This window comes from Neomonachus schauinslandi, chromosome 11 (assembly GCF_002201575.2).
Source record: "Neomonachus schauinslandi chromosome 11, ASM220157v2, whole genome shotgun sequence".
Classification (NCBI taxonomy): Eukaryota; Metazoa; Chordata; class Mammalia; order Carnivora; family Phocidae; genus Neomonachus; species Neomonachus schauinslandi.
Window position 1 is genome coordinate 102,780,847 of NC_058413.1, and position 23,858 is coordinate 102,804,704.

General features: G+C 48.9%; 1 protein-coding gene across 1 annotated transcript; it reads left to right on the top strand.

Moving 5' to 3' along the window:
* Positions 1-637: 637 nt before the first annotated feature.
* On the top strand, positions 638-23,333 carry POU2AF1 (POU class 2 homeobox associating factor 1). Its single transcript, XM_021696521.1, has 5 exons — positions 638-653; positions 19,009-19,139; positions 19,644-19,686; positions 19,768-20,033; positions 23,001-23,333. The coding sequence occupies exons 1-5, from the start codon at positions 638-640 to the stop codon at positions 23,313-23,315; spliced, it is 771 nt and encodes a 256-aa protein (XP_021552196.1). The 3' UTR covers positions 23,316-23,333.
* The last annotated feature ends 525 nt before the right edge of the window (positions 23,334-23,858 follow it).

Here is a 23,858-nt window from a genome sequence, read left to right on the forward strand (position 1 = left end):
AAAAGAATGAAGAGGTTGTTTAGTGAGGCTTGAAGAGACTACAGGTGTTTCCTCCTGTGTTGAGAACCGGTGACCCCCTGGGAATTGCATTTCCCGTCGAGCGGGGCCCATGGCGGACTGAGTCCTGCCGACATGCCCGTGGTTTAGAAGCCTCAGTGGGCACCACAGCAAACCCCGAGTCGTCCAGGGGTCTTGGGGGCTCCTCGTGGGCGTGGAGGGCTCCGAGTCTTGACACGCGTGCTCACCCAGCTCACATCCACAGACGTGTTCACCCCACCCCACGTATCACTCCGCGCTCCGGGGCCGCGTCCGGAGCGCCACGGCCTTCTGTGCTGTGCTGGTGTTCCGATGCGGCTGGCTGGCCCCGGGAGTCGAGCGGCCTGGAGCCGGGGGCCTCTGAGGGCGCGCGCAGTGGGGTGACAGGCAGCCTCGCTGAAGAAAAAGTGCACCGGCGCCTGAGGTGGGAGGATGTGATGACGCGGTGGCCCCGCGCGGCGCGAACTCGGGCCTTTAAAAAGCTGAGGAAACATCCTCTGAGCAGGCAGTGGCTACACTGGAGGAAAGCACACCCAGGGCTCACATTCAAGAAGCCAAACTGTCTGCTTCAAAGAGAAAAGGCGACATCCTGTCACAGGCCATGCTCTGGCAAAAACGTAAGTGGTGCGACCGGGGCTGTCAGAGCCCTGTCGGCCCAGGTAGGCACCGGGAGCTCGCCAGGGAGCCGGGCCGTGTCGGAGAGGATGTGGTCGTGCTGGAGGCAACGGGCTCCGGGTGCCCAGCGGGAGGGGAGCGCAGGGGTGAGGTGGGCGCCGGGGCCCGCTGGAGAAACCAACCTGTCAGAGGTGATGCTGAGTTTCCAGGCTGGGGGGGAACGAACTAGTGTTCCAAGGTGGGACAGCTCATCGTGTCCCCGCTGTGCGGCATGAGTCACCGGGGCGAGGAAAGGCCAGTTCATGATTCACGCAACGAAAAGCCAAATGTGACATTGGTTTGGGGCCCAGAGGGGAAAGCCGTGGAGTCCTTCACATGACTGCCTTCAGTTTTCATCAACAGCTGCTCTTGAGCTTGTGGTTCCTTTCCTCGGGCCTGTTTGTCTCTGAGTTACTTAGGTTTCTGCCGAAGGCGTGATTTGTCTCTGTGAGTGCCCGGGACCCTGGGGCTTGGCTTTGTCAGGCAGGTCTTCGCTTGCTCCGCTGCCCTGCCCCTTGTCGTGCTTCTCCGCGCTCCGTGGAGAGGCTGCTGTGCCGCGGGTCCCCGTGCAAGCGGGCAGCGCGTTTCTCTTTAACCTTCGTGCTCATCCCTGGGGTCGGATGGAACAACTGTGAACTTTATTTTCCATTATGTGGGATCAAACAGAGACTCATGTTATTAATAATTGGAATCCTACAGAGAGTGTCTGCAGCATTCCTTTCTTGAAATAACAAAGTCAACTCAACTGCCTCATGGGAGTCGAACCTTTTTGGGGGCTCGGTCCTGGACTTCCTCAAGAAAGAAATATTACCAAAAAATTGGTCCGCCTTTTCAAAGGTGCCCAGGTCTTTAAAATGCCTTTTAATGAATTGATGTACACCCTGCTTCAAGCAAACTTAATATAAGAGAATCTAGATTTACAGAAAAAGATAAATTGGGGAGTGTTTGTTTATTTTACAAAAAGCTATTCTCTTGGAGGCCTTAAAGTTCAGAAAATATACTTCCACTGATTAAAACATAATTTACAGCCACTTTATCACCAACTCATTGTTTCCTTTATTTCTTGTGTAAATTCTCTGGAATTAAGCTTGTTAATATATAATTCGGAGGAGCGATTTCAAAATTTCTCCGATTGTGAAGTCTCATTGTTTGATGCTGGCAAGATGCAATTTTCTTTTTTTTTTTTAATAAAAAGAGATGAACTTTAATTTGGGCTTGAGAGCTATGGAATCCTTCCAAGATAACTAGAGATATGCTCATATGGGTGGTGCACATGGCTACCTGAAGGATAGAGGAATAGAACCCAGCTCCAGGGAGAGCTGTGTGGCTGAAGGCAGGTGGGCACTCATGTCTTTATTGGACGCTGCTGGGTGTCCATAAGCCCTCACACTTAGATTTGAATTGGTGGATTTTATGTGAGCTCTTGAGGAACTTTTGCCTCGGTTCCTACCTATTCAGAGCAAGTCACTTTCCTTTTTATTTTCAATTTTTAAAAAATCTTTAGGTTTCTCATGTGTAAAATGGGGTAAAAATAATACCCATTCCTCAGAGCTACCCTTACCTTGGTAAGCTGAGATGCCACCAAAAGGGTGTTTGTTGCTTTGGTTTTGCTTCAATGTCTGAGATACGGGTTGCTTTCTTGCCTTCATGAGCTACCATATTCCCCACTCTTGGTTATGCACTACATTCTTCCTTCCTTAATTCCTCTTAAGAGATGAGCAGTTTTTTTTCAAAGGAGATGCTGCAGGCATGTTTCCTGCTCACACGCTGGACGTCAGTCGGGTCCAACGAACTCCATCCTTAGGGAGACCACATTGTAAGCTTGTCTGTGGAATAACTGGGGTGAATGGTTCTACATGATCAGATGCACACAGTCAAAATTCTTTTTAATTGTCCTTTGGCACCTTAAAGGAAATTAGGAAAGGCCCCGGGCACTAGACCCATCCCTTTACCCAGGATCCAAATAAAACCCTTGTCCAGGGGCACTGAGGGGACCTAGGTGCCTATACCTTGTGGGGAACTAGTAAAAACAGGGCAGCATCGTCAGCCCACTTCGAATCACCTGATGGGAGGGCAGAGTTTGAAATCAGACACCAAGAGTGCTGAAAAGGCACTTTCTTTTTTCAGAAAACACCCTCGGGCCATGATTTGAAATGACTGTACTCTCGCGTTCTGGAAAGGGTTAAGAAAACATCCACTTTGTAAATGCTGCCTCCTCCCTACCTGGCCCAGGATCCCTGTTTGTGGACCAAATGTGAACACTGACTTTGGTTCGGATCAGCTCAGACCTGCTAGCACACAGAAGTGGAAATCTGCGAGCCCCATGCATGGTTCTGAGCTTTGCTTGACTGGCCGGGTAGATAAAGAAATTACTCCGCCGGCAGATTCTCCTTCTGGGTTCTGGACTTGGTCCTGCAGGCCCCGCGTGGATGTGAATTCACAGCCACTCCAGTGAGAGGCCCTTCCTTGTTCAGGCCAGCTGGTCACAGTGCAGTAGAAACAGCAGGAGTGATGGAGTGAGACAGGTCTGGGTTGGAAAGCTGGCTCTGCAGCTTAATAATTCAACCTTTGCAGATTCTGAAAAATCTGCAAAATGGGGGTTTTAATGCCTGCCTTCTGAGGTTTTAGTCGGAGTGAAAGTAGGGAATGTGGGTAGTGTCATCAAGTTTCTGGGTTGTGGTGAGGGAGCACCTTCCATCCTGAGGCACGTCCCCTGGGCCCATCTGGAGGGATCAAGGTTCTGCTAAATTCCTTCCTGTCTATCCTTTTCCAAACACTTTGATCAGAATAGTTAAAAAGGCACGATCAAAATATTCTTGAGCGGTGGGATCTTTCAAATGGTTTTCCAAGGGTCTAAATCAGCGGTCTGCAGACCGCGGTCTGAGTGCCAAATCGGCCCCATCACCAGTTTTTGCAAATAAAATTTTTTTGGAACGTGGCCGTATCTCTTCGTTCACATATTGCCCGGGGCTGTTTTTGCTACAACGGAAGTGTTGAGTAGGGGCCATAGAGACTATATATATGGCCTACAAAGCCTAAAATATTTACTGTCTGGTCCGTTACAGAAAAAGCTCGCCGACCTCTGGGCTAAATGATTTGGGTCATACTTTACATGCTCATTTCCTTAGGTTTCTCTGCATCCTGGGGTCACACAATGCCAACACCAGTGGGAGATAAAATTTGCAGTCAATTGATTAAATGATTTGCATAAAGCCAAATTTGATTTGACTGACTTCTTCCTTAACAGCTATGGAACTACGTACAATAAACTCAACACCATTTGTTAGAAAATGAATGAATCACACAACTGCTTTTTATTGTTGTTATTTGTGTAAGGGAAAACAGGCTGACTGATTTTCTTTGAATTGGCTGCTTATCTTGATGTCCCGTAGACATGGCCCTGAAGTGCAGCGAGGCCCGATAGCAACAAGAAATAGTTACTGTTAAACTATTATGGCATGGACGTACCTTTGCTTCCAGACAGCTTCAATGAAGCAGAGGTTCCCAGACAAATAAATTAGGGTCTCAAAATTCTCATTAACGTAGAACTCTGGATTTACTCCAGGGTTCCACTAAGTAGCCAATTTTTGTAGGGAAGCCAAAAGTTTGTTTAAACATAAGGAAAACCTGTAATAACCCTATACTGTTTAAAACCCCATCTCTTGCAGAAACTCAGGCAAATTTACACCAAGAAGTAATTTAGGTCTGTGGAGTACCTCTAACATTTCTATTGTGTGTTACAACCTTTGTCCACTTAATAAGCACCTTTACTTCTCACCAAGTTTATGTATTGATTCAGTGGTTCTTGTTGATAAGGACAAGTCAGATCTAAAGGACGACACAAATTCACAAGCACAGAAGGAAGTGAAATAAGGGACAAACATCACCAAGCACACAGATTAGTTGGTGAAAGAGCAATAATTTTCAAGGTGAACACTTTACTTCCTTCTCCCTGTATTTACTAAAGAAAAATGCCAACTTTGTTTTTCTCCATACCCAGAAAGTTCCCAGGTCAGAGGTTTGGAAATCTCTCTTCCAGTTCACATGTGCACATCATTCTGTTGTGAGGAATAAAAAAGAACCAAGGTTGTCTACACTTATTAGCTAAAAATCTGGACATTTAATTCACTTAGAAGTTCCGTAAATTTTTGCTTTTAAACCTTCCCATTACAAAATAAAGGTAATAGGTTCTTTCCCCCCTCTGACTTCTTTCTAAAGAAGTTTATTTTCCTACCAACAAAGATGTCCACCAATTTCTGACTTTGATCCAACCAAACCAAAGTTGGCTGATTGATTATCAACAGAAGTTTCACGGTTATGAAATACTTATCGATGTTCTAGTTTTCTCATTTTTGTAGAACAATTGCTTGATTAGAGTAGGCCTGCTGGGGGTGGAGAGGCCTTTTCTGGAATCTTCTTGTCCCAGTTGTGTGATGCTACGGACAAAGCATTGTTCTTGCAGGCAGGAAACATGGAGTTTACTTTCCAATGTACAGGTTATTAGGTGCGGGGCCTTAGGCAAGCCACCTAACCACTCTGGGTCTCAGCGCTCCAGCTGTCAAACCACGTAAAGGAATTGCCTTTACGTGGCTAAGAGGCAGGGAGATTGAACTTGACCCAAGTTCTTTTCCAGCTATAATTGCTGAGCTTTCATGAGGGCCCATACAAAATAAATCCATGTTTCAAACACAAGTGTTTAATCCAACAGAAGGCATTCCTCCATCTGCACAGAGCAGTGCTTTCCAACCTGGGCGACAGGTTGGAATGCTCTGGGAAATTTAAAAAATACTGATGTCCAGGTTCCAACCCAGAGGTTCTCATTAAAGTGCCCCGGGCATTAGATTTTCAAAAATTCCCAGGCAATTCGAATGTGCAGCCAAGGTGAGAACTACTGACCTAGAAGTTGCAGGGAAGGGCTTCTAATATACCCTTGGACGTTTTCACCTGCGTGCCCAACCCATGCATGTCCCAGCTCTGGGGCATGAGTACTTACCTGGCTCCCTGCAGCGTACCAACTGGTCTGTTGCATCAGTTTAATTGCATTTGGTTGCTTCTGAAGAGACCTGAAACAAGATGGATTTAAGTAAGACAGCGGTGTACATTCTCTCACACCAAAGTCGGCCGTAAGCTGAGCAGGACTGTCCACAGAGTCTGCAGGGCCATCAACGGCTCCCGCTACTTCTGTCTTTCTGGTCGGCTGTCCTTGGCATGTGGCTTCTGTCCTCCAAATTGTCTCATAGCTGCCACATTAGCCCCAGCCACCACATCTGTGTTTTGGACAAGGAAGAAGAAGAGAAAAGAAAGGCAACAAGATCATGCCTCCCTGCTGCCCTCATCACTATTGCTGACATCTAACAGCCACTCCGATCTGCAAGGGAGGATTGTGTCATTGTTTAGCGGGCACATTGACGCCCCCCCATAACGTGGGGCTTGTGAGTAAGAAAGGAGAGGGCTAATGGGGGGTGCGGCAGCTGCCAGTCTTTGCCACACTTTGGATGGGTTCTCTCATTTAATCCTCATAGAAACTCCAGGAGGTAGGTTCTGTGTTTAGCTGCATTTCATAGATGGGAAGACTGAAGTTGAAGATTAGGCTAGTAAGTCAGCCTGAATATTGTCTTACAAAGCTGTCCCGTGTCTCTGCCGCGGGCCTTGGCTCACCCCCAGGGCGTGGGAGGGTGCTCTGGGTGAAGGCACAGGCCTTCCACGTCAGGTAAAGGAGTGGAAACTCAATGGCAAAAATGAAGTGGCCAGCTGGCGGACTCCTGTGCCTACTTCACAAACTCAGTTTGATGCACGTTTCATCTTACTTACTGCAAGGAATAAGGTCTTTGCGTCTATACCTCCTCCATGGGGCTCTTTGCAGATTTTTCAGCTGCAGTGGGGGGGCTCGAAGGGGAGAGAGCGACCTAGAATCTTCCCCCCAAAACCAGCCAATCTGTTTTCTGGGCAGCACGAATAAAGAGCCCTGTGTGGCCGCCTGAGGTGGGACCCAAGGCTTCTGCCCCCCTGGCACTTCCTTCATTTTGAACTGTCTAGACTTTGGAAGAGTCAGGCTACCCCTTCGTGCATGTGTGCATGTGTGTGCACTTGTGTGGTGTGGTGTGGAAAGCAACATACAGAGAGTAGGGGTTTATTTGGAATTAGAGAGTGACGTCTCTGTTCTTTCTATGCCATTAGCGGCTTAAAGCTTCGCCTCTGGGGCAGGCAGATCTGAGTTTGAATCCTAGATTTATGCCTCCCTGGTTGCACTGTCCCCACAAGCCCTTCTGCCTCACTCTGCTGCCACCTCCTAAAGTGTATAACGGGACCACAGTTCTGACTTCTTTGCTTCATGGGGCTGTGGTAGGTGTTCACTACTGTGCTTCGCATTAAGTCAATGCTCAATAATAAATATTAGTTACTATTCTTAATTTTCCCGGTCTCTCTCACTCTACCTCTGAGAATAAAACTTATGCGGCTAATTATAGATGGTGATTTGTGTGGCCTCTGAGTTCTGCATTTCTCGTGAAACAGCAGGGCGCACATTTCCAGTCTTGTAACTTGTGGTGGGGTTAGTGATCAGGGCTAAGGCTGATGGCTAAGATGGCCATTCTGTGGCCAAACTTGGAACTTGGGCCACCATTTTCTACCACGCGTCATAAGGCAGCAGGCTCATAGTGACTGAAAAACTGTGTTTGTTTTCTTTTAATTCACAAGATTGAACTGAGGTGTTTATAATCTAGCTGTCAGGAGACTGACCCTTGAATTTTGCAAGAAATAGCAAAAATGATACTGAAAACTGAAACGGCAATGTGCTGCCTTTCTTGGTTTTAATGGTTTCATTAGTGTCACTTTCTGGAAAGAGCAGGCAGCCAAAGAATTATAAACCAGAGTCATTCTCAGACCAGGTGTTGGGGCCAAAAAGGACTTGACCACACTTAAGAAAAGCTGAATTACTTTTTAACCCTCTAGAAAGACTCATAAATTTAACTGGAAGATAGGAAGTGTACAGAGATTGTTATCACTTCCCAGGACTGTGAAATGCTGGGAACATAGAAAAGAGAGAGAAAAAAAAAAAAAAAAAAGAGAGAGGAAAGAGAGTTGAAAGCAGGAGGAAGTTTTAATGCTGGATGAAGGCAACACTGATTCAGGAAAGGCATAGAAGGAAAATCAATCATCCCTTTGTTGTCCCATGCATGTGTGCATCCACCCAATAATGGAATTATTCTTAGTAGAGAAATCAAGCAGTGACACACATTATCTTCAGCAGGAGGGAGGGGAAGATGGAATCAGGGAAGGTATCCTGAAGCATATGGCACTGGATATAGATCCTCAAGAATAAATGATAATTAGACTTCTTGCTTAGATCTTGGGAGATGAAGAGGCATATTAGGACATAACATATGACCATTGGGAAGAAAATCCAGGCACGTCTAGGCTGGGGTTTACAACATTTTTTGACACAAATGTCTTTATTCAAACCAAACCTACTGTAGAACTCCAATAAAAATATAAGAATGGAGCAGTTCTGGGTGGATATTGAAGTTCTGATTGCTCATTCACACCCAGACTCCCCTGCTTCCTTCCCTTTATTGGCAACTACAGTTGCCTCCACTCTATTCCAGGGTTTCTAGATTATAGCTTGACAACTGTGACCTGGACCAATCCTCTACTCCTTCAGCCAGATCCCTGATACCTGGTCACAGGTCCTTGGTTTAAATGCTTCTAGGGTAAAGACCAGACTCCTAGAGCTGAGTGAGTCACTGTGAAGCATGTTGTATTAGGCTCCATGAAGCTTTGAAGCTGTGAAGGTCATGTTTTCAGTCTATATCGGTATCTTGTGAACCAAGAAGGAGGTATGTTCTTCTAAGATTGACCTGGTGACTCCTTTCCCAGGCTTGCTATTCTAACAAATTCTTCAGGGTCCTTCACAAGGAAATGCCCCCACATCCTGAGACCATTGGTTAGTACACCAGAGACTTGGCAAAAAAAAGCTCATCTTGATTAGCATTATCTCACATCATGAATCAATTATGAGGGCTGACTTCACTCACATAGCCTATGTCCCAGGTCACCACAAGCCTTGGGACTGGAGCACTTAGATCTGACCCCAAATGTATAGCTGGTGCTGGGTCTGAAGAGTCCTTCCTCCAAGGAATTGGTCTCAGGAAAAGTTGATTTCTTTAACAAGAATCTCTTTGGTATGGAAAATCCCGAACTAGATATTGCTTAAATCAAGGAACAAACAATTGCATTTCTTCTCCTCCAGCTGCCTAACCATAGGTTTTTCCTGTTCTTGATAAGACTGGCAATTCTAGATTCAGGCTCTGAGTCTTAATCTAATAAGAAAAGATATTCTGACTCCTCTGCTCAGTCTCCTCACTCTGGTGCTAACTTGCTACAGAATTTGGGTGGGCAACTTGGGGTGGCTCACCCCCAATATGGTCTTGTGCTCTTAGTGTAGTCCCTCTCTTTCCCCATTCTGATCCCGGCTGCTCTCGATAAAGCAAAGGCAATGCCCAATATGTCTGTTAGAATTCCGCCTTGCTCTAATAGACAATAAAACTTCCCTCCCTGACCGTCAAAGAGTCTTCCCATGTATATTGCCATGTTTCCATCCCATATGGGAAATGTGCTCCTAGGTTTCTAGGCCTTTGGAGAAGTACCATGACTATGGCCTCAGTTATGGCTCTGTCCCTGTCCTTTGGGAGATACATAAAAGTTCCTTTAGGGGCTACATCTGAGGTCAGGGACAAAGGCATGCCATCTTACTCTGTCTGCCTCTCAAAAATCTCTAAGGTGCTCCTTCCTGGAGTTGTCCTTTAAAAATTTAAATCTGCCACAAACCTACTCCTCTGCTGGCTTCTGAAGAAAGAAGTCCTTCTGCTCAGCTCATGATATCTTTATAAGAGATCAGTGCTAGGATTTTGAAGTCTCCTGTCCAAGCTTGTTCTGTTTGCAAGTGAGGTCTTTGACTAGTCTCTCTGCAGCATCATGGGCCCCCTCTCTCCTAAACATGGCTGTCCTACTGCTTGGGGACACCTGCCCAGGTACCTGAGGGATGACTTCTAAGACCACAATGAAGGCAGGTTGAGACAGGCCTTGCTGGCAGCAGAAGGCTCTGGGTGTGTTGAGGATAGAGACATTCAGTATCAGGATGTAGCAGGACAAGGGCAAGTTAGAATCACAACACCAGGGCTACCTACTTCTCTGATGAGTGATAGGCTGAGATCATAGGAGAAACAGCAGTTTGTTGAACACTTGTTATGTACTAGGTGCTTAACTGTGTTAATTTCATACAATCCTCATGATAATCCCATGAGCTGGATATCATTACTCTCATTTAGCAAATAGGGAAACTGAGGCACATAGATGTTAAGTGATTTGCCAATGGTCACATAGTGATAAGCTACGTAGTAGGCTTTCCAGACTAGATCTGCTTGAGTCCCAAACAACATCATACCACTTTTCAATGCCAAGGATTTTAGGGTTCCACTAGATGCTTCTTCCCTTCCCCGTTAAAATAAGTCCACCCTTAGATGGAGGTGGGTTCTTACTTCACTGAGAGCAGTTGTAGCCTGACTCAAAAGCTCCTACAAATATGAATCTCAGGAAGTTAGATATGAGACAGTATAGAACCTCTGGAGCCAGCCGATTTCCATCTTGGAATTGGAGTTCCTAGGGCTGGTCTTCCTCTAGTGGGCTAATCGGCCAAGATAGGATACGACCAGCTGGTGAAACATCTTTGGGTTTCATCTAGGGTCCCTAGGCTGGGGATGAACCCTGAACATCCGGGACTACTTTGTATGTGTTGGGCAAGACTTACATTCATGGTGTGGGCTAGCCTCACCCCAGACCAGACTCCCTGCATCAGAGACAGGACAACAAAGCCTCTTGCACTCTCCTCTTTATGTAGCCCCTACAGACTGGGGACCCCTGCTTGCTGCTCATGGAAGCCCTACTGAATCAAGTGGAGGTGGAAACCAGCCCAACCAGCCAGGACATTTCATCCCTGAGGCAGATGCAGCTCTGTCACAGTTTGTGATTCTAGGTCTGCTGATACATTTATTTAATTAATGTCTACCCCATTTGATGAGATGGTGAGCTCCCTGATGGCAGGGACCTGGTTTACTCTGCTTAGCATGTATTTATTCAGGGCATGCTCTGTCAGGGCTGTCCTAGTCTTGTCCCCTACTCTGGGACTCATTGTATCTCAGATGGGAGCCCTTTCTGCTCTGGTGACCCCAGTTTCTGTAAGAGACAGGCAGATGCAGCTGGTTCCTCAGGTGGACCTATCCACTGTCATTTCAGTCGAAAATACCAAAAATAAAACTTTGCGGGGAATTGTTTAGGTCTCTCAGTTCTCGTCACTTATGTGAGCAGACTGCTGGTAACCTTCTCATGGACTTCTTTTTCCTCTCTCGGATGGGAAATTCTATTTCTTGGGGAAATTGGCCGTCAAGGGAGACTGGATCAGGGTGGTCCAAGCCCAGACTCTGACATGAGGAATGAGGGTCAGAATGGGGCAAGGGACATTTGGTGACTGACCTCTGGGGTTACCCAGAGAAATAAGTGGACTTGCTCAGGCAGGGGGCAGGCAGGCGGTGAGGCAGAAATGGACTGAGCTTGGAATCAGAGGTCTTGGCTTTAGCTAATGACACATCTATTTACAAGTGTGGACTCGGGCAAGCCACTTAACATCTCTGGGCATCGTGTTCCTCATCAGTGGAAAGGAGGGTGAAGACCTCCCCTGCCTATTTCAGAAGCTGTGGTGAGGCCTCAGGGCTGTGTGAGTCACAGAAATTGTGCAAAGGTGAGCGTGGTGATTTCTGAGTTCCTGGGGGTTAAGGTCGTGACCAGGAAACAGAGGGACATTTGGCATGCATGCGTTCACCATGCCTGAGTCTTCACGAAGAAGCAGCAGAACACTGACACTGTCTCTGGGAGTAGAGAGAGGAATCCGAGAGCCTTGTGCACTCTGCTTGCTCTGCAGGAGCTTTGGAAGGAGGACGACATATGGTGTGGAATGCACTGAGAGCCCCCGGGGGAAGGTTGTCTCGGCAGCAGAGCCCATGAAGACCACCTGAAAGCTCTTGCACTAGTGGCCTTTTGGCTGACCTCACTCAGAGTCATGGAGTGGGACATCCAGAACTTTGGGGATAATCCCGGTAATCCTGAGGCTGTGAAGTGGGAACACCTCAGGCAGGAACTTGGTGGATGAGAGTGGGCTACAAGTAAACTGGCTCTCTACTTAAGCCTAACATAATCTGAGAGGAGTGTGTCACCACCCTGGGTGTCCATTCCAGACTGGCTGAGGCTTCCCTTAAACAGGGATCACTTGGCTCCTGGACCCCTTTGCTCCGGGGCTCTGTGGTTCTAAGATTGAACAAGTCTCTGTGGTCACCCCAGAGGTACTTTAGGATCCTCCCCTGGCTCTTCTTTCTCAGGTTGTTCTCTCTAGGTCCTTTTGGCCCACCCAGGGCTGTGGCTATTCTCTATCCTTTCCCAGTGACCCCCTGGGATCATGGTAGATGACTTGATGGTTTTAATCAAATGGTGATTGATCAAATGATGTTTGATCACCGAGTTCTGTGGGGCTGACGGGAATATGCTTCTTAGAATGGGGACAAAGAAGGGAAATGTCACTACTTTTCCCTTCCCTTCTGTGATCAGACCAGAGAGTCTGGGATCACCTGCCATCTTGGAGCTCTCCCAATGGAGATATCCCAGTCTACATACCAAGACGCCATGGCTTACTCCTTTTCGGCTGCCCCAGCAGCCTTACAAGCAACATCAGATTGTAATTCAGTTGAGGTTCCACTTTCTCATATCTTCTGAACACCTTCATTTTTTTTTTTAAGATTTATTTATTTGAGAGAGAGAGAGAGTGTGCACAGTTGTGCGCACACAAGTGGGGGGAGTGGCAGAGGGAGAGAATCTTTAAGCAGACTTCCCGCTGAGCACAGACATGTCCAGGGGCTTGATCTCAGGACCCATGAAATCATGACCTGAGCCAAAACCAAGAGTCAGACGCTTAACTGACTGAGTCACGCAGGCCCCATTCTTCTGAACACATTTAAAGGCACTTTTTGGTCGATCTATCTTTTTCCACTCTGCCCTGGGTGTTATCCAGATTGCTAGAATATATGAGTGACGTGGTGATACTTGCTGGCTGCAGAGCCCTTTCAGTTCAAACATCAGTGAATGGAAAGCCCGCATTTACATGCATAGGAAATCTCTTTGTTGGCCTCCATTAAAAAAAAAAAAAAGTAAACTGCAATCTAGTGTAAATTGGGCGGGAGAGCCTTTCTCTAGCGTGTCAAGTCCAATCTTTGGCCAAAGCCCAAGTTCTTTCTTCCTGTTTGGAAAAAAATCAGCCATTGTCCATGAATGGAAAGAACAAATTTGAAAACTTTGACTCAGATCTTCAGCAGAAGACGAACATTCACATTAGTGTTTCAATTAAGGATGTGGATAATCCTTTAGCCGATCTGAGCTAAACTTTCCCAGGCGCCCTCAACTACCTTGGGCTGAGAGCACAAACAAACTTCTTTCCATTAAAGTCAAGCAGAGAAAGTCAATTATCATATGGTTTCACTTATTTGTGGAACATAAGGAATAGCATGGAGGACATTAGGAGAAGGAAGGGAAAAATGAAGGGGGGGAAATCAGAGGGGGAGACGAACCATGAGAGACTACGGACTCCGAGAAACAAACTGAGGGTTTTAGAGGGGAGGGGGGTGGGGGGATGGTTTAGCCCGGTGATGGGTATTAAGGAGGGCAGGTACTGCATGGAGCACTGGGTGTTATACGAAAACAATGAATCATGGATCACCACATCAAAAACTAATGATGTATTGTACGGTGACTAACATAACATAATAAAATTAAATTAAATTTAAAAAAATAAAGTGAAAAGTGTCAGCAACTTTTGTGACTTTGTTTTCAGTTAGAAGCTAGGAAAGTTTGTTAGCCCTAGGCTTGAATTGCTATTGTTCAATTATTTGTTTTTGGTTTTGCTACAAGTAAAGAGAAAATTATTTGTTTTTCTCCTTAGAGTGGATTTTTTTTTTTTTAATAATACTGAAGTTTCAGCAGCAAAAAAGAATAATATTTACTGTGGTTACTTGGAGGGGTCAATAGTGTGTCATGTATCCTTCTGGGCTAGGAAGGTTTTGTCTTTCAAAATGGCCTTGTGTGGCTGCAGGCTTGAGCTCAACCAGTCAGTTATAAACAGAAAGCACTTTCAGTGAGCTAGATTGTCAAATGGGTGGGATGGGTGCCTCTTCCTGGTTCCCTGATGAGAGAAATGTAGGCGTACCCTGAATCCCAACTAGCCTTTAGAGCAGCAATCCTAACCGGTGTTCAATTTACTGCTGAGCCCTGGTGGCTCATGGGAAATCTGCAACAGGACAGTGGCTGGGAGAAGAGTCTTCTTTCAAGAGGATCTTGGAGGCTGTTCTAGGTAACACTCATCTGAAGAGACTCTCTGAAAGCTGCCTGGAGAAGTTAAATGTGATAAATGCTTGGATGTTGGCCCCACGAGGAGCCATTAGGAGGGACCTACCTCCTTAGCCAAGTAGCTTCCTCACTGTGGTGTGAATGTGGTTTGCATGGGGTCATTAAATAAACAAGTGCTGACAATTTTGCATATGTGCTTGGTGATATTTATTATACCTTCTTCAAGGAACTGGAGGGCCATGTTTATTTAAATCAGTAGAATCCATACGTTCCCTCAGCTCGGTGCAAACACGCCCAGGCAGCCGGAGCACTGCCTGAAGTGACCAGTTGGCTTGGTCTGTCATGGTCTGTGCTCTCCAGAAGAACAACAGCTGTAGGACTCTTATTTTTGTGATGTGGAGCATGTCTGGGTGTGTGGCAGGGGGAACTGAAATGTCTTCTGCTGACTTTTTATACTTTCAGATTTTTTCGTCGCTCATTTTGGAAAAGGGAAGCCCTCACTGGGGCCAAATTTATAGGTTTTTCTGTAAATGAGTTTTTTGTGTTTTTTTTTTCCCCCAAACTCCACTGGTGACTGACTTCCAGTGGTGGGAAGGTAACAGGGCTGAACTTCTCACCCTGCAAAAGGAGATTCCTAGTGAGGCTCATGTTTAGGTGAGAAGACTTTTCTCAGTGGCGGACACTTGGATGCTCCCAGGAGACTTAATGGGCCTTCAAACCTCGGGATACATGGTGAGGAAGCTTCAGGCTTTGAGGACATGCTACCTGGAGCTGCAATTTGATGAGGGGGGCTGTTAAAATCTCTGGTCAACTCTACTCTGGGACACTGCACTTTCATCCTCTCTGCTTACGTATTATCATTTTGACCTTCTGTTTTATTTTCTTTGTCTCTTGTTATTATTTTAAGAAATTATTTTAAGACTCTTGGGTACCTGGGTGGCTCAGTCGTTAAGCGTCTGCCTTCGGCTCAGGTCATGATCCCAGGGTCCTGGGATCGAGCCCCGCATCGGGCTCCCTGCTCGGCGGGAAGCCTGCTTCTCCCTCTCCCACTCCCCCTGCTTGTGTTCCTGCTCTCGCTATCTGTCTGTCAAATAAATAAATAAAATCTTAAAAAAAAAAAGAAATTATTTTAAGACTCTTAAAATTTTCCTTCTAAATATTCTAGTGTAGTTGTCTTAAAGCTAACTCAGTTCAGGGATCCAGAAGCCCCAAGGCAAAGCAATCATGATTTCAGACCAAGCTCTTTTCTTATTCCACATCTGTATCTGTGGCTCATTCCTCATGCTGGTGGCACTAGGGAGCAGTGTTTACTGTAGAATTAGAAACGTTTATTGTTGCTTCCCAAAGGTTGGGGTGAAAGGCACCGACTGCAAGTTTTGGCTTCGCGCACACACTTGGCCATTGGGCTCCTTTGGGAATTGTCCCGAGGCTTCTGATTCTGATGGGTCATGGCCATTTTGCAAAGACACTGTGGGAAGCACCCCCGCTCATGCCTGCACGCTTGTAGTCAGTTGCAGGATTCCCTGGCAGCTGGTTTGGACTCATAGCTGGGTAGGCAGGAGATCCTTGAGAGCTGGGGGAGTTTTGTGACTGCAAGAGGAAGAGGTGGGGACTTAGAAACTGCTCTCCTTATGGTCGTTGTGCTGGGCACACCTGTTGACACTGTGGGTTCGAAGGAAGTCCAGACTTCAGAGGCTGATACCCTCTGCTCACAGCACCTCCCCCAAGCCCGCTTTGTTCATTGATTCGAAAACAACAGGAGGCAGGAAGCCACCACTTGACAAGATCCTAGAAATGCCCAGCTGGCCCCTTTGCAGCCAAGTGTTCGATGTGTCCACTTCCTGGGAGGGAGTGGGCTCGGGAGTCCTGTGGGCCCTTCCCCAGAAGTGCACATGCAAACAGAGGGGGTTAGTCCTGTACCTATCTGAGCGGCTTGAGATACCTACCTGTGGGAATGAGTCTTGCTTGTCCCCCGGCTGAATGAGGAGTGTGACCACAGTGCTCAGACCCCCAAATAACCCTGCCCCCTGAGTTTCTCCCCAGGGCATAATGCCTCAGGCTATACTCTGTGCCTCAGAATAGCTGGAAACCCGTTTGCAGACACGCATAGCTTGAGTGATATGGGTGCGAACAAAGCCGATGTGGCTGTGGGTGACTAAGAATGAGTGAACAGAGTGTGGGAGGGCAGGTGGCCTGTTCTCTGCCCCAGCAGACCCTACCTGGGCTCTGGAGCCAATGCTGGGCATCAGTGATCATGAGGGGAAGTGGCACATGGAATCTGTGCAGGGGTGAGGCACCCAGAAGGAGGGTTACAAGGAGGGATTAAGAAATAGCTGGAAGGATGGGATGTTTGTTCAGACTCTACAGGGGACCTGGTATCTGTCTTCAGAGGCTGGAAAGGGACACGGCTACTAACAAGAATAATATTAGCTCGCATTTATTTAATGCTTGCTCAGTGCAATCTCTGCGTTAAGCATGTACCCTACTCGGCACGTACCTTTAGGATCCTCACTGTATAGATGAGAAGGCCGTAGATGGATTATGAATGGCGAGTTTCATCAGAAGGCAAATGCAAGGGAAAATGGTGCTTGTTACCATGTGGCCGGTCAAGTTGGAGGAAGAGCCTCCTGGCATCGTAGCTCCCCAGAGGAAGGCGGAAGTGGGTGGGGGACGGGAAGGCAAAGACCACGTAGGTGGACGTGGCTTTGGGAGCATCCCGGATGTTACTGCAGTGAATCCTCACAACCACTGTGGGAGACAAGAATCAGTGAGACCCAAGGCGTTAAAAAATCATCTGAGATCTTTCTACCAGTAAGCGACAGCCCCGATTTGAATACGGGTATTTTTGACTCTCAAGTCCATTGTTAATGCTGCTTATAGGAATACCTGCTCACAGGCAGTCCTGGGCCACTGGCACCGGGCTGGATCTCTCTCTGCTCCACACTCGGGTTTTGGCCTCAATTTCACATGTTTTAACTGTTGCGTTGCTGTCTCTCCCGCTAGATGCAAGATGCATGGGGGCAGGGCCCACAGCTATGTTGTTCAGTAATGTGTTCTTAGTGCCCCGGGATATTTGGAAGAATGAATGAATATCAATAGAGATCCCTTGTTATGACAGGGGAAATTAAAAAGAAGATAATAAACCTATTAGGACGTTAGAGGGAGATTCTTATATTAGATCAGGGATGAATTATCAGTGGTTCTAACCCCAGCAGAGCTTCAGAATCTGAAGGACTTTTAAAATATAGATTCTTAGGCCCACATCAACCCCCCAGAATCAGAACTCTGAAAGCCTGGGTATCTGCATTGTGCATCTCTTCCTGGTCAGTTCTGCTACATGGCCAGGTTAGGGAACCCCCTTGGATGCATCTGAGTCTGGGGTTCTCTGCATCATGTGTCCCTAGGGTTCTGTATGCCCCCTTTCCCTCTTCCTACTGCCTCTGTCTGCCTGGTAGGCTTCCAGGCCAGGCTGTGCGTGTGCCTGGGGCATGGCTGGAGGTCTGGTGCTGGGTCAGGCATGGGTTCTTATCAGCTGGGTATTTACTGAGCAAAGTTCAGCCAGGGCAGCACTATGGTTCCGGGTTTAATAGATATCCAGGCTTTCAGGCTTTTGATTCAGAGCCCAGGTTCCTGGGGCCCTTTTTGGTGGATGATAATGGACTCACTGTGTGAGTCTCCAGGGCCAGTGGTACTCACTCTTCTTGGCTGACTCAGGCCTGCCCTCCAAAGACCCAGGGCCCTAGGCTGTGGGCCGTCTGGGTGGGCAGACTGTCACTGCCCAGCCATGACTGCTGCTGGCTTGCTCTCCCTGGTCAGGAAGTGCCCTGTTCCAGCTCAGTGCTTTGGTTTCCCAGCTTTGATGACAAAAGGCACAGGGTACCTTCTCTCTTGGGGGCCGCAGAGAACCTGGGAATCATTCACTGCAGCCCATTCTAAAGGTCCGGGCACATTCTAAAGGGCAGCACGTTTCAAATTATCATCCAACCAATTAATCAACAAAGACCTTACTAAGCTTGCTATGGACATGCTACCTGGGAAAATGTAGAGAAAGAAGGTATAATATCTCACCTTGACAAGTTCATGATCTAGTTAGGGGCGTAAGAAATTTACAATCCTACCAAAGGATTACTAATTATTATATAGCAGATTGCAATTTTATTAAATGTTTACTCTGTACCTGATTTTATACTAAGCACCTACTGTGCTTCTCATTTACTGGGCCAGCAACTCCTTATGACATTCTTTTGATAAGAAATTGCACAGAGAGGGTTAGTAACTTGCGCAGGATCACACAGCTAGAACGTGGCAGGGGCAGATGTCGAGGCCTGTGCCATCCGGACTCAGAGTGCTCTTATGCCGGCCTCTACCGCCCCCTATGCTGAGCACTACACCCGTCTGCCTCCGAGGCAGGAGGAGGAAGCGGCTTCTGTGGGCAGCCGGGGGCGGCCAGGAGGGTTGCGCTAAGTCTTGAGCCAGGACAAGTCAAGAGGCTGAGAACTGTGAGCAGGGATCCTGACCATGGGAAATCTCAAGTAAAGAGGAGGACATGAGACATGCAAGGAACACGAAGAGAAGTCGGGGTTTAATGTCTGGCCAGAGTTGGGGTGTAGGTAGCACTTAGTGTGCAAAGTGGTTGGAAAATGGGTTGAGCTAACACAGCCCAGGACTTTCCATTGTACATGAAGTTTGCAGGCCTTAATCGATGGGATGGAAGGGAGCCGTAGAAGGTTTGGGGCAGGAGGAGGGGCGATACTGGGGGAAACTGTCCAGGAAGTCTCGTGGGTCCTCCGTGTTCAGGCACAGCCGAGGTGAGCGGGCACCCTGGGGTGGGGGCTTGGCCGGGAGGGAGATGAGCACCAGTGACATTGCTTTTCACAGCCACGGCTCCGGAACAAGCCCCGGCCCCACCGCGGCCGTACCAGGGTGTCCGCGTGAAGGAGCCAGTGAAGGAACTGCTCCGGAGGAAACGTGGCCACGCCAGCAGCGGGGCGGCTGTCACACCTACGGCGGTGAGGGGGCCACCGCGGCCGGTGTGCGTGTATGCGTGCGCGTGCGCGTGCGGCGGGGTGTCCCACGGGGCCGGGTGGGGGTGCTTCCTTGCTCTGTGGGATGCTCTCCGAGGCCATGAAGCCAGCACATCGCCATGGCGTGGCTGCTGAAGAACGGACCCCGGGGGCAACGAGTCAGTGACGCCCGAGGTAGGATGAGGGGGATGGGCCGGCTGGCTCAGCCCGAGGGAGCAGATGACCCCCGACGTCCCGGCGTGAGCTGGGGGCTCCCCACCGGAAGAGGACCAGGCCGGTTCCCTAAGTGCGCAAGGTTCTTGCGAGATGGAAATGCGAATCCCCCCATAGGATGGGTGGTGAGGGTTGGGACATGGCGTGGGTGTTTTGCTCTCATAAGGAAGACCCTCCCCTCTACTCTCCTGCCCTGGGGCCCTCGGGGCAGGTTCTCTGCAGAGGGCCCGTTGGAGATAGCTGAACGCTGATCCTGGTCTTCCCTTCTCCCTCTAGGTGGTGCTGCCCCATCAGCCCCTGGCGACCTACACCGCAGTGGGTAAGAGCTCCCACAGTCCTGGGGACACCCCTCGGGTCCCCCGTCGGGGTGACACCTGCAGCAATTTCCTTCTTCCCACAGGTCCTTCCTGCCTTGACATGGAGGTCTCTGCTTCCACGGTGACAGAGGAGGGGGCCCTGTGTGCCGGCTGGCTCTCCCAGCCTGCCCCGGCCACCCTCCAACCCCTGGCCCCGTGGACACCCTACACGGAGTACGTGTCCCACGAAGCCGTCAGCTGCCCCTACTCAGCGGACATGTACGTGCAGCCCATGTGCCCGAGCTACACAGTGGTGGGGCCCTCCTCCGTGCTGACCTATGCCTCCCAGCCGCTCATCACTAACGTCACGGTATGTCAAGCAAACGCATGGCTGCACCAACCCACACCAAGGGCACCCTTTGGAATGCGGGCTGACTTCCTGACCCCTGGTCATTCCTGCTACTGACTTGCAGGATAATGGAGTCGTCAAGCCCACCCTGTCCTGCAGGGAGGCCTGCTCTTATTCCCAGTGACCTAAAATAGCTTCCACAAAGAAGGCTTAGGGCCTCCCTCATCATACCTCAGGCTCCTCAGGGTTGGGATGTTCTCCAGCCTCTCTGCCCTAAATCTCCCCTGCTGCCCCCAAAGAGGCAAGTCTTGGTTGCAAGTTTAAGTTTTCAGTGAATGGGGTGTCAGGTGAGGTCTGTGTGGGGTCTTGTACCAGAGTCAGTGTTTTCTTTCTATTCAGATACCTTGGGGTGATTGTTCACTTAATGGGATTTTCCAGATGATCTTAAGGCTAAGCAACAGGTGACACAACTTTCCAGAAAACTACCTTTCTTTTTTTAAAGATGTACTTATTTATTTTTAGAGAGAGAGAGAGAGCGCAAGCATGTGACTGGGGGAAGGGGAGAGGGAGAGAGAGAGTCCTCCAGCAGACTCCCCGCTGAGCCCGGAGCCCGATGTGGGGCTCAATCTCACGACCCTGAGATCATGACCTGAGCTGAAACCAAGAGTCGGACGCTCAACCGACTGAGCCACCCAGGTGCCCCACAGAAAACTACTGTTGATGAAGTCAGACCCACCTGTAGGGTAATGTTTTCAGTGCTGCCTCTAGCATCAGATTGCCTGGGTTCAAATCATTGTCCCTTCACTTAGGAGCTAGAAGACCCTGGCCTGAGTGACTTAATTTCTCTGAGCCCTGGTGTCCTCATCTGTGAACTGGGAATACTAACAAGAGGGCTGATGTCAGGATCAATTGGGATGATACATGTGGAGGACTTAGCATCGTCCTTGGCATGCAGAAAACACTCCATAAATGTTATTATGACTGATTAAAGTTGGCCAGCAACATTCGCCAGTGGCTGCCTCCAAGTGCCAGGCGGGAAAGGAATGAAGAAAGCAAGAGAAATAGTTTTATGTGAGTGGTACCTGTTTGAGCAAAGGAATGGGAATCCCCCAAGTGTTCAGAGGAGAAGAGGTCTATGGGTATAGCCGTGTCCAGCTTCAGTTCAGGGAAGACTGTGGGAAGGGGAGCTGGGGCCTCATGAGTAGCTGCAGGGCCCACATTGATGCTGGAGCTTGCTTTGGGTCCCTGCCTCCCAACCATTTCTCTCAAGGGCTCAGCGTCATCCTGATGCACCTGCCTTTTCATCACCATCCAGGCAAGGGCTCCCAGAAGGCCTCCTACCCCATGCCCCTCCCCTGGCTACCCAGCGAACCAGTTGGGGGGGGGGTACATGATTGTGGATAGGAAGGAGTGAATTCAACACCTTTCCCAAGCAACTCATTTCCATATCGGGGGCCTTGGGTGCGGGTGGGAGGTGGCAGATATAACTGTTCCCATTCATTTCAATCCCAAGGATTTCTTTCATTATCTTTCATTAGCCCCACCTCCTACTTTGAAAGGCTCTGTGTATCAAACAAACTCTATTTATTAAGAAATAATTTATTTGTTTTGCCACTTTGTAAATGAACTCATCAAAGCTGGTTTGAGCTACCAGTCGGCACTCCTGATGAGCAGGAGATAAGACATTTTGTAGCACTGGGTTAATGGAATTCCATCTCTGAGCCAACAAACCTGCCATTGCAGGTGACCTGCACGGGTTTATGACTCAAAAAAGGAGGAGTTCCATGTGCATTTTTGAGGTACTGGAAATAGTGAGGCTTTGTTGGGAGGCTGGAAGGCCTCGGAGACCATTTCCAGCTCTAGCATTCTATAGGAAAACACCCTAGAGCCTTGCCCCTCAAACTACAGTCCCTGGACCAGCCACACTGGCATCACCAAGGACCTGAGTGGACATGCAGAGTCCCAGGCCCTCCCCCAGGCCTCCTGGACCAAAATCTGCATTGTCACAAGATTCCCAGGAAAGTGAAATAAGCTCGTCCCGAAATGATTCTAATGGTTTACTCTCAAAACAGTGGCAACCGGACAGGGACAGACAGGATGGGGGAAGTCGGGGCAGTAGGGGGAGGTTTGGGTCTCGCTCATATCATTTCATGCAGAGTCCTTCCTCCTCCTCCCCCTGCTTCCTCAGCTGTAGAAGATAGTGAGGATCCAGGCCCTGCCTCTCGTGCAGGCTTGACCTCAGCTTTGTAGTGTGGTTGCTGCACAGAGGAGAGGCATTGTGTGCAGGGCACCTGAGAAAATGGCCCTGGGATAGCCATGGGGGGCGCAGCTCAGAGGCGGAGGATGAGGACATGGAAGGTGCTGGAAGCCCTAAGGAAAGCCTTGTTTACTAATAGAGCGGTGCTTCCCAGTGCCCAGGTCTGGCCCAGAGCAGGAGGGAGGTGAGTGGAGCTATGTTGGCCCAGGTGGACCCCAGGATGTTAGAGCTGCTGTATGGAGCCAGGACAGTCTTTGTGTCCAGGCATGACAGTGGCCAGCTCGGGGATACAGCTACTACGCCACGGGACAGGCTTGGTTAGCATGCTGTATTTTCACTGATTTTTAAGATGTACATTTCCCCCCACCCACATTTTAATATACCTGAAATTGGGATGGAATGTATATTCAATAAAATCTGGAAAAGCATCTCTAATAGGCTCGGCCCTATGGCATCAGTCCTATTTGTGACTCTCTTTACAGAAGAGAAAACGGATGCTTGGGGAGGTAGTGTGAGCAAGGACATGTAGCTAGTGAGGGATAAAGTCAGGGACCCAGCTGAAGTCCGTGTGGCTTCTCCCTTGGGGGAGACTCTGAGCAGGTGGAGACAGAGCCCCTGAGGGAGACAGCAGGAAAGGGGGATGGAGAGATCCCCACAAGGACAAGGACGGGCAAGGACAGGTGGGTCCCCCAGGGCTGCTAACCCTTGGTCCTGTGTCTTTCCCATCACAGACGAGAAGTGCGGCTGCGCCCACAGTGGGGCCCCAGCTGGAGGCCCCGGAGCACCAGGCGCCCCTCACCTACTTCCCATGGCCTCAGCCCCTGTCCACACTGCCCACCTCCACCCTGCAGTACCAGCCTCCGGCCCCAGCCCTGCCCGGGCCCCAGTTTGTCCAGCTGCCCATCTCCATCCCCGAGCCAGTCCTCCAGGACATGGAAGACCCCAGGAGAGCCATGAATTCCCTGACCATCGACAAGCTACTTTTGGAGGAAGAGGATGGTGACGCCTACGCACTCAACCACACGCTGTCCGTGGAAGGCTTTTAGGGTGTGCTCCCGCCTGAGAATCCTGTTCCCTGAAACTGGGATTTAAAACAGGATTTAAAACAGGGAACAGGATTCACATCTGTTTGGAGTAGCCATGTTACGACTACACTTTGCACCCCAAACTAGAGTGATAGACTTTCCCTCCTCCCTCCTACCCTCCCTCCCCTCCTTCCTTCCTTTTCCCTTCCTGCCTCCCTCCTTCCCTCCTTTCTATCCTTTCTCATTTCTTTTTCCATTTCTCTTCCTTTTGCAAAAGGAATTGTAGGGATCTTAGTGATGATATTGAAGCCAGCGTTGCAAGCCTAGGACCCCGGGGCTTTGATTTCTGCCTCGACCATTCACCGGAGTAGCAGTGTGGCTGAGCCGTCTTCAGGCTTGTGATGCCCTGCCCCGCCCTCTGTCATTTAGAGATGGATGCCATGTCCTGCCACACCTCCAAGGGCAGACCCAATGCCAGAGTCCTTGAGCTGTCAGTTCCCACAGTTGCTCCTTTGTTTGCTGTCCTCAGTGCTGGCCAGATTTAGTCTCAGGCAGCAGAGTCTC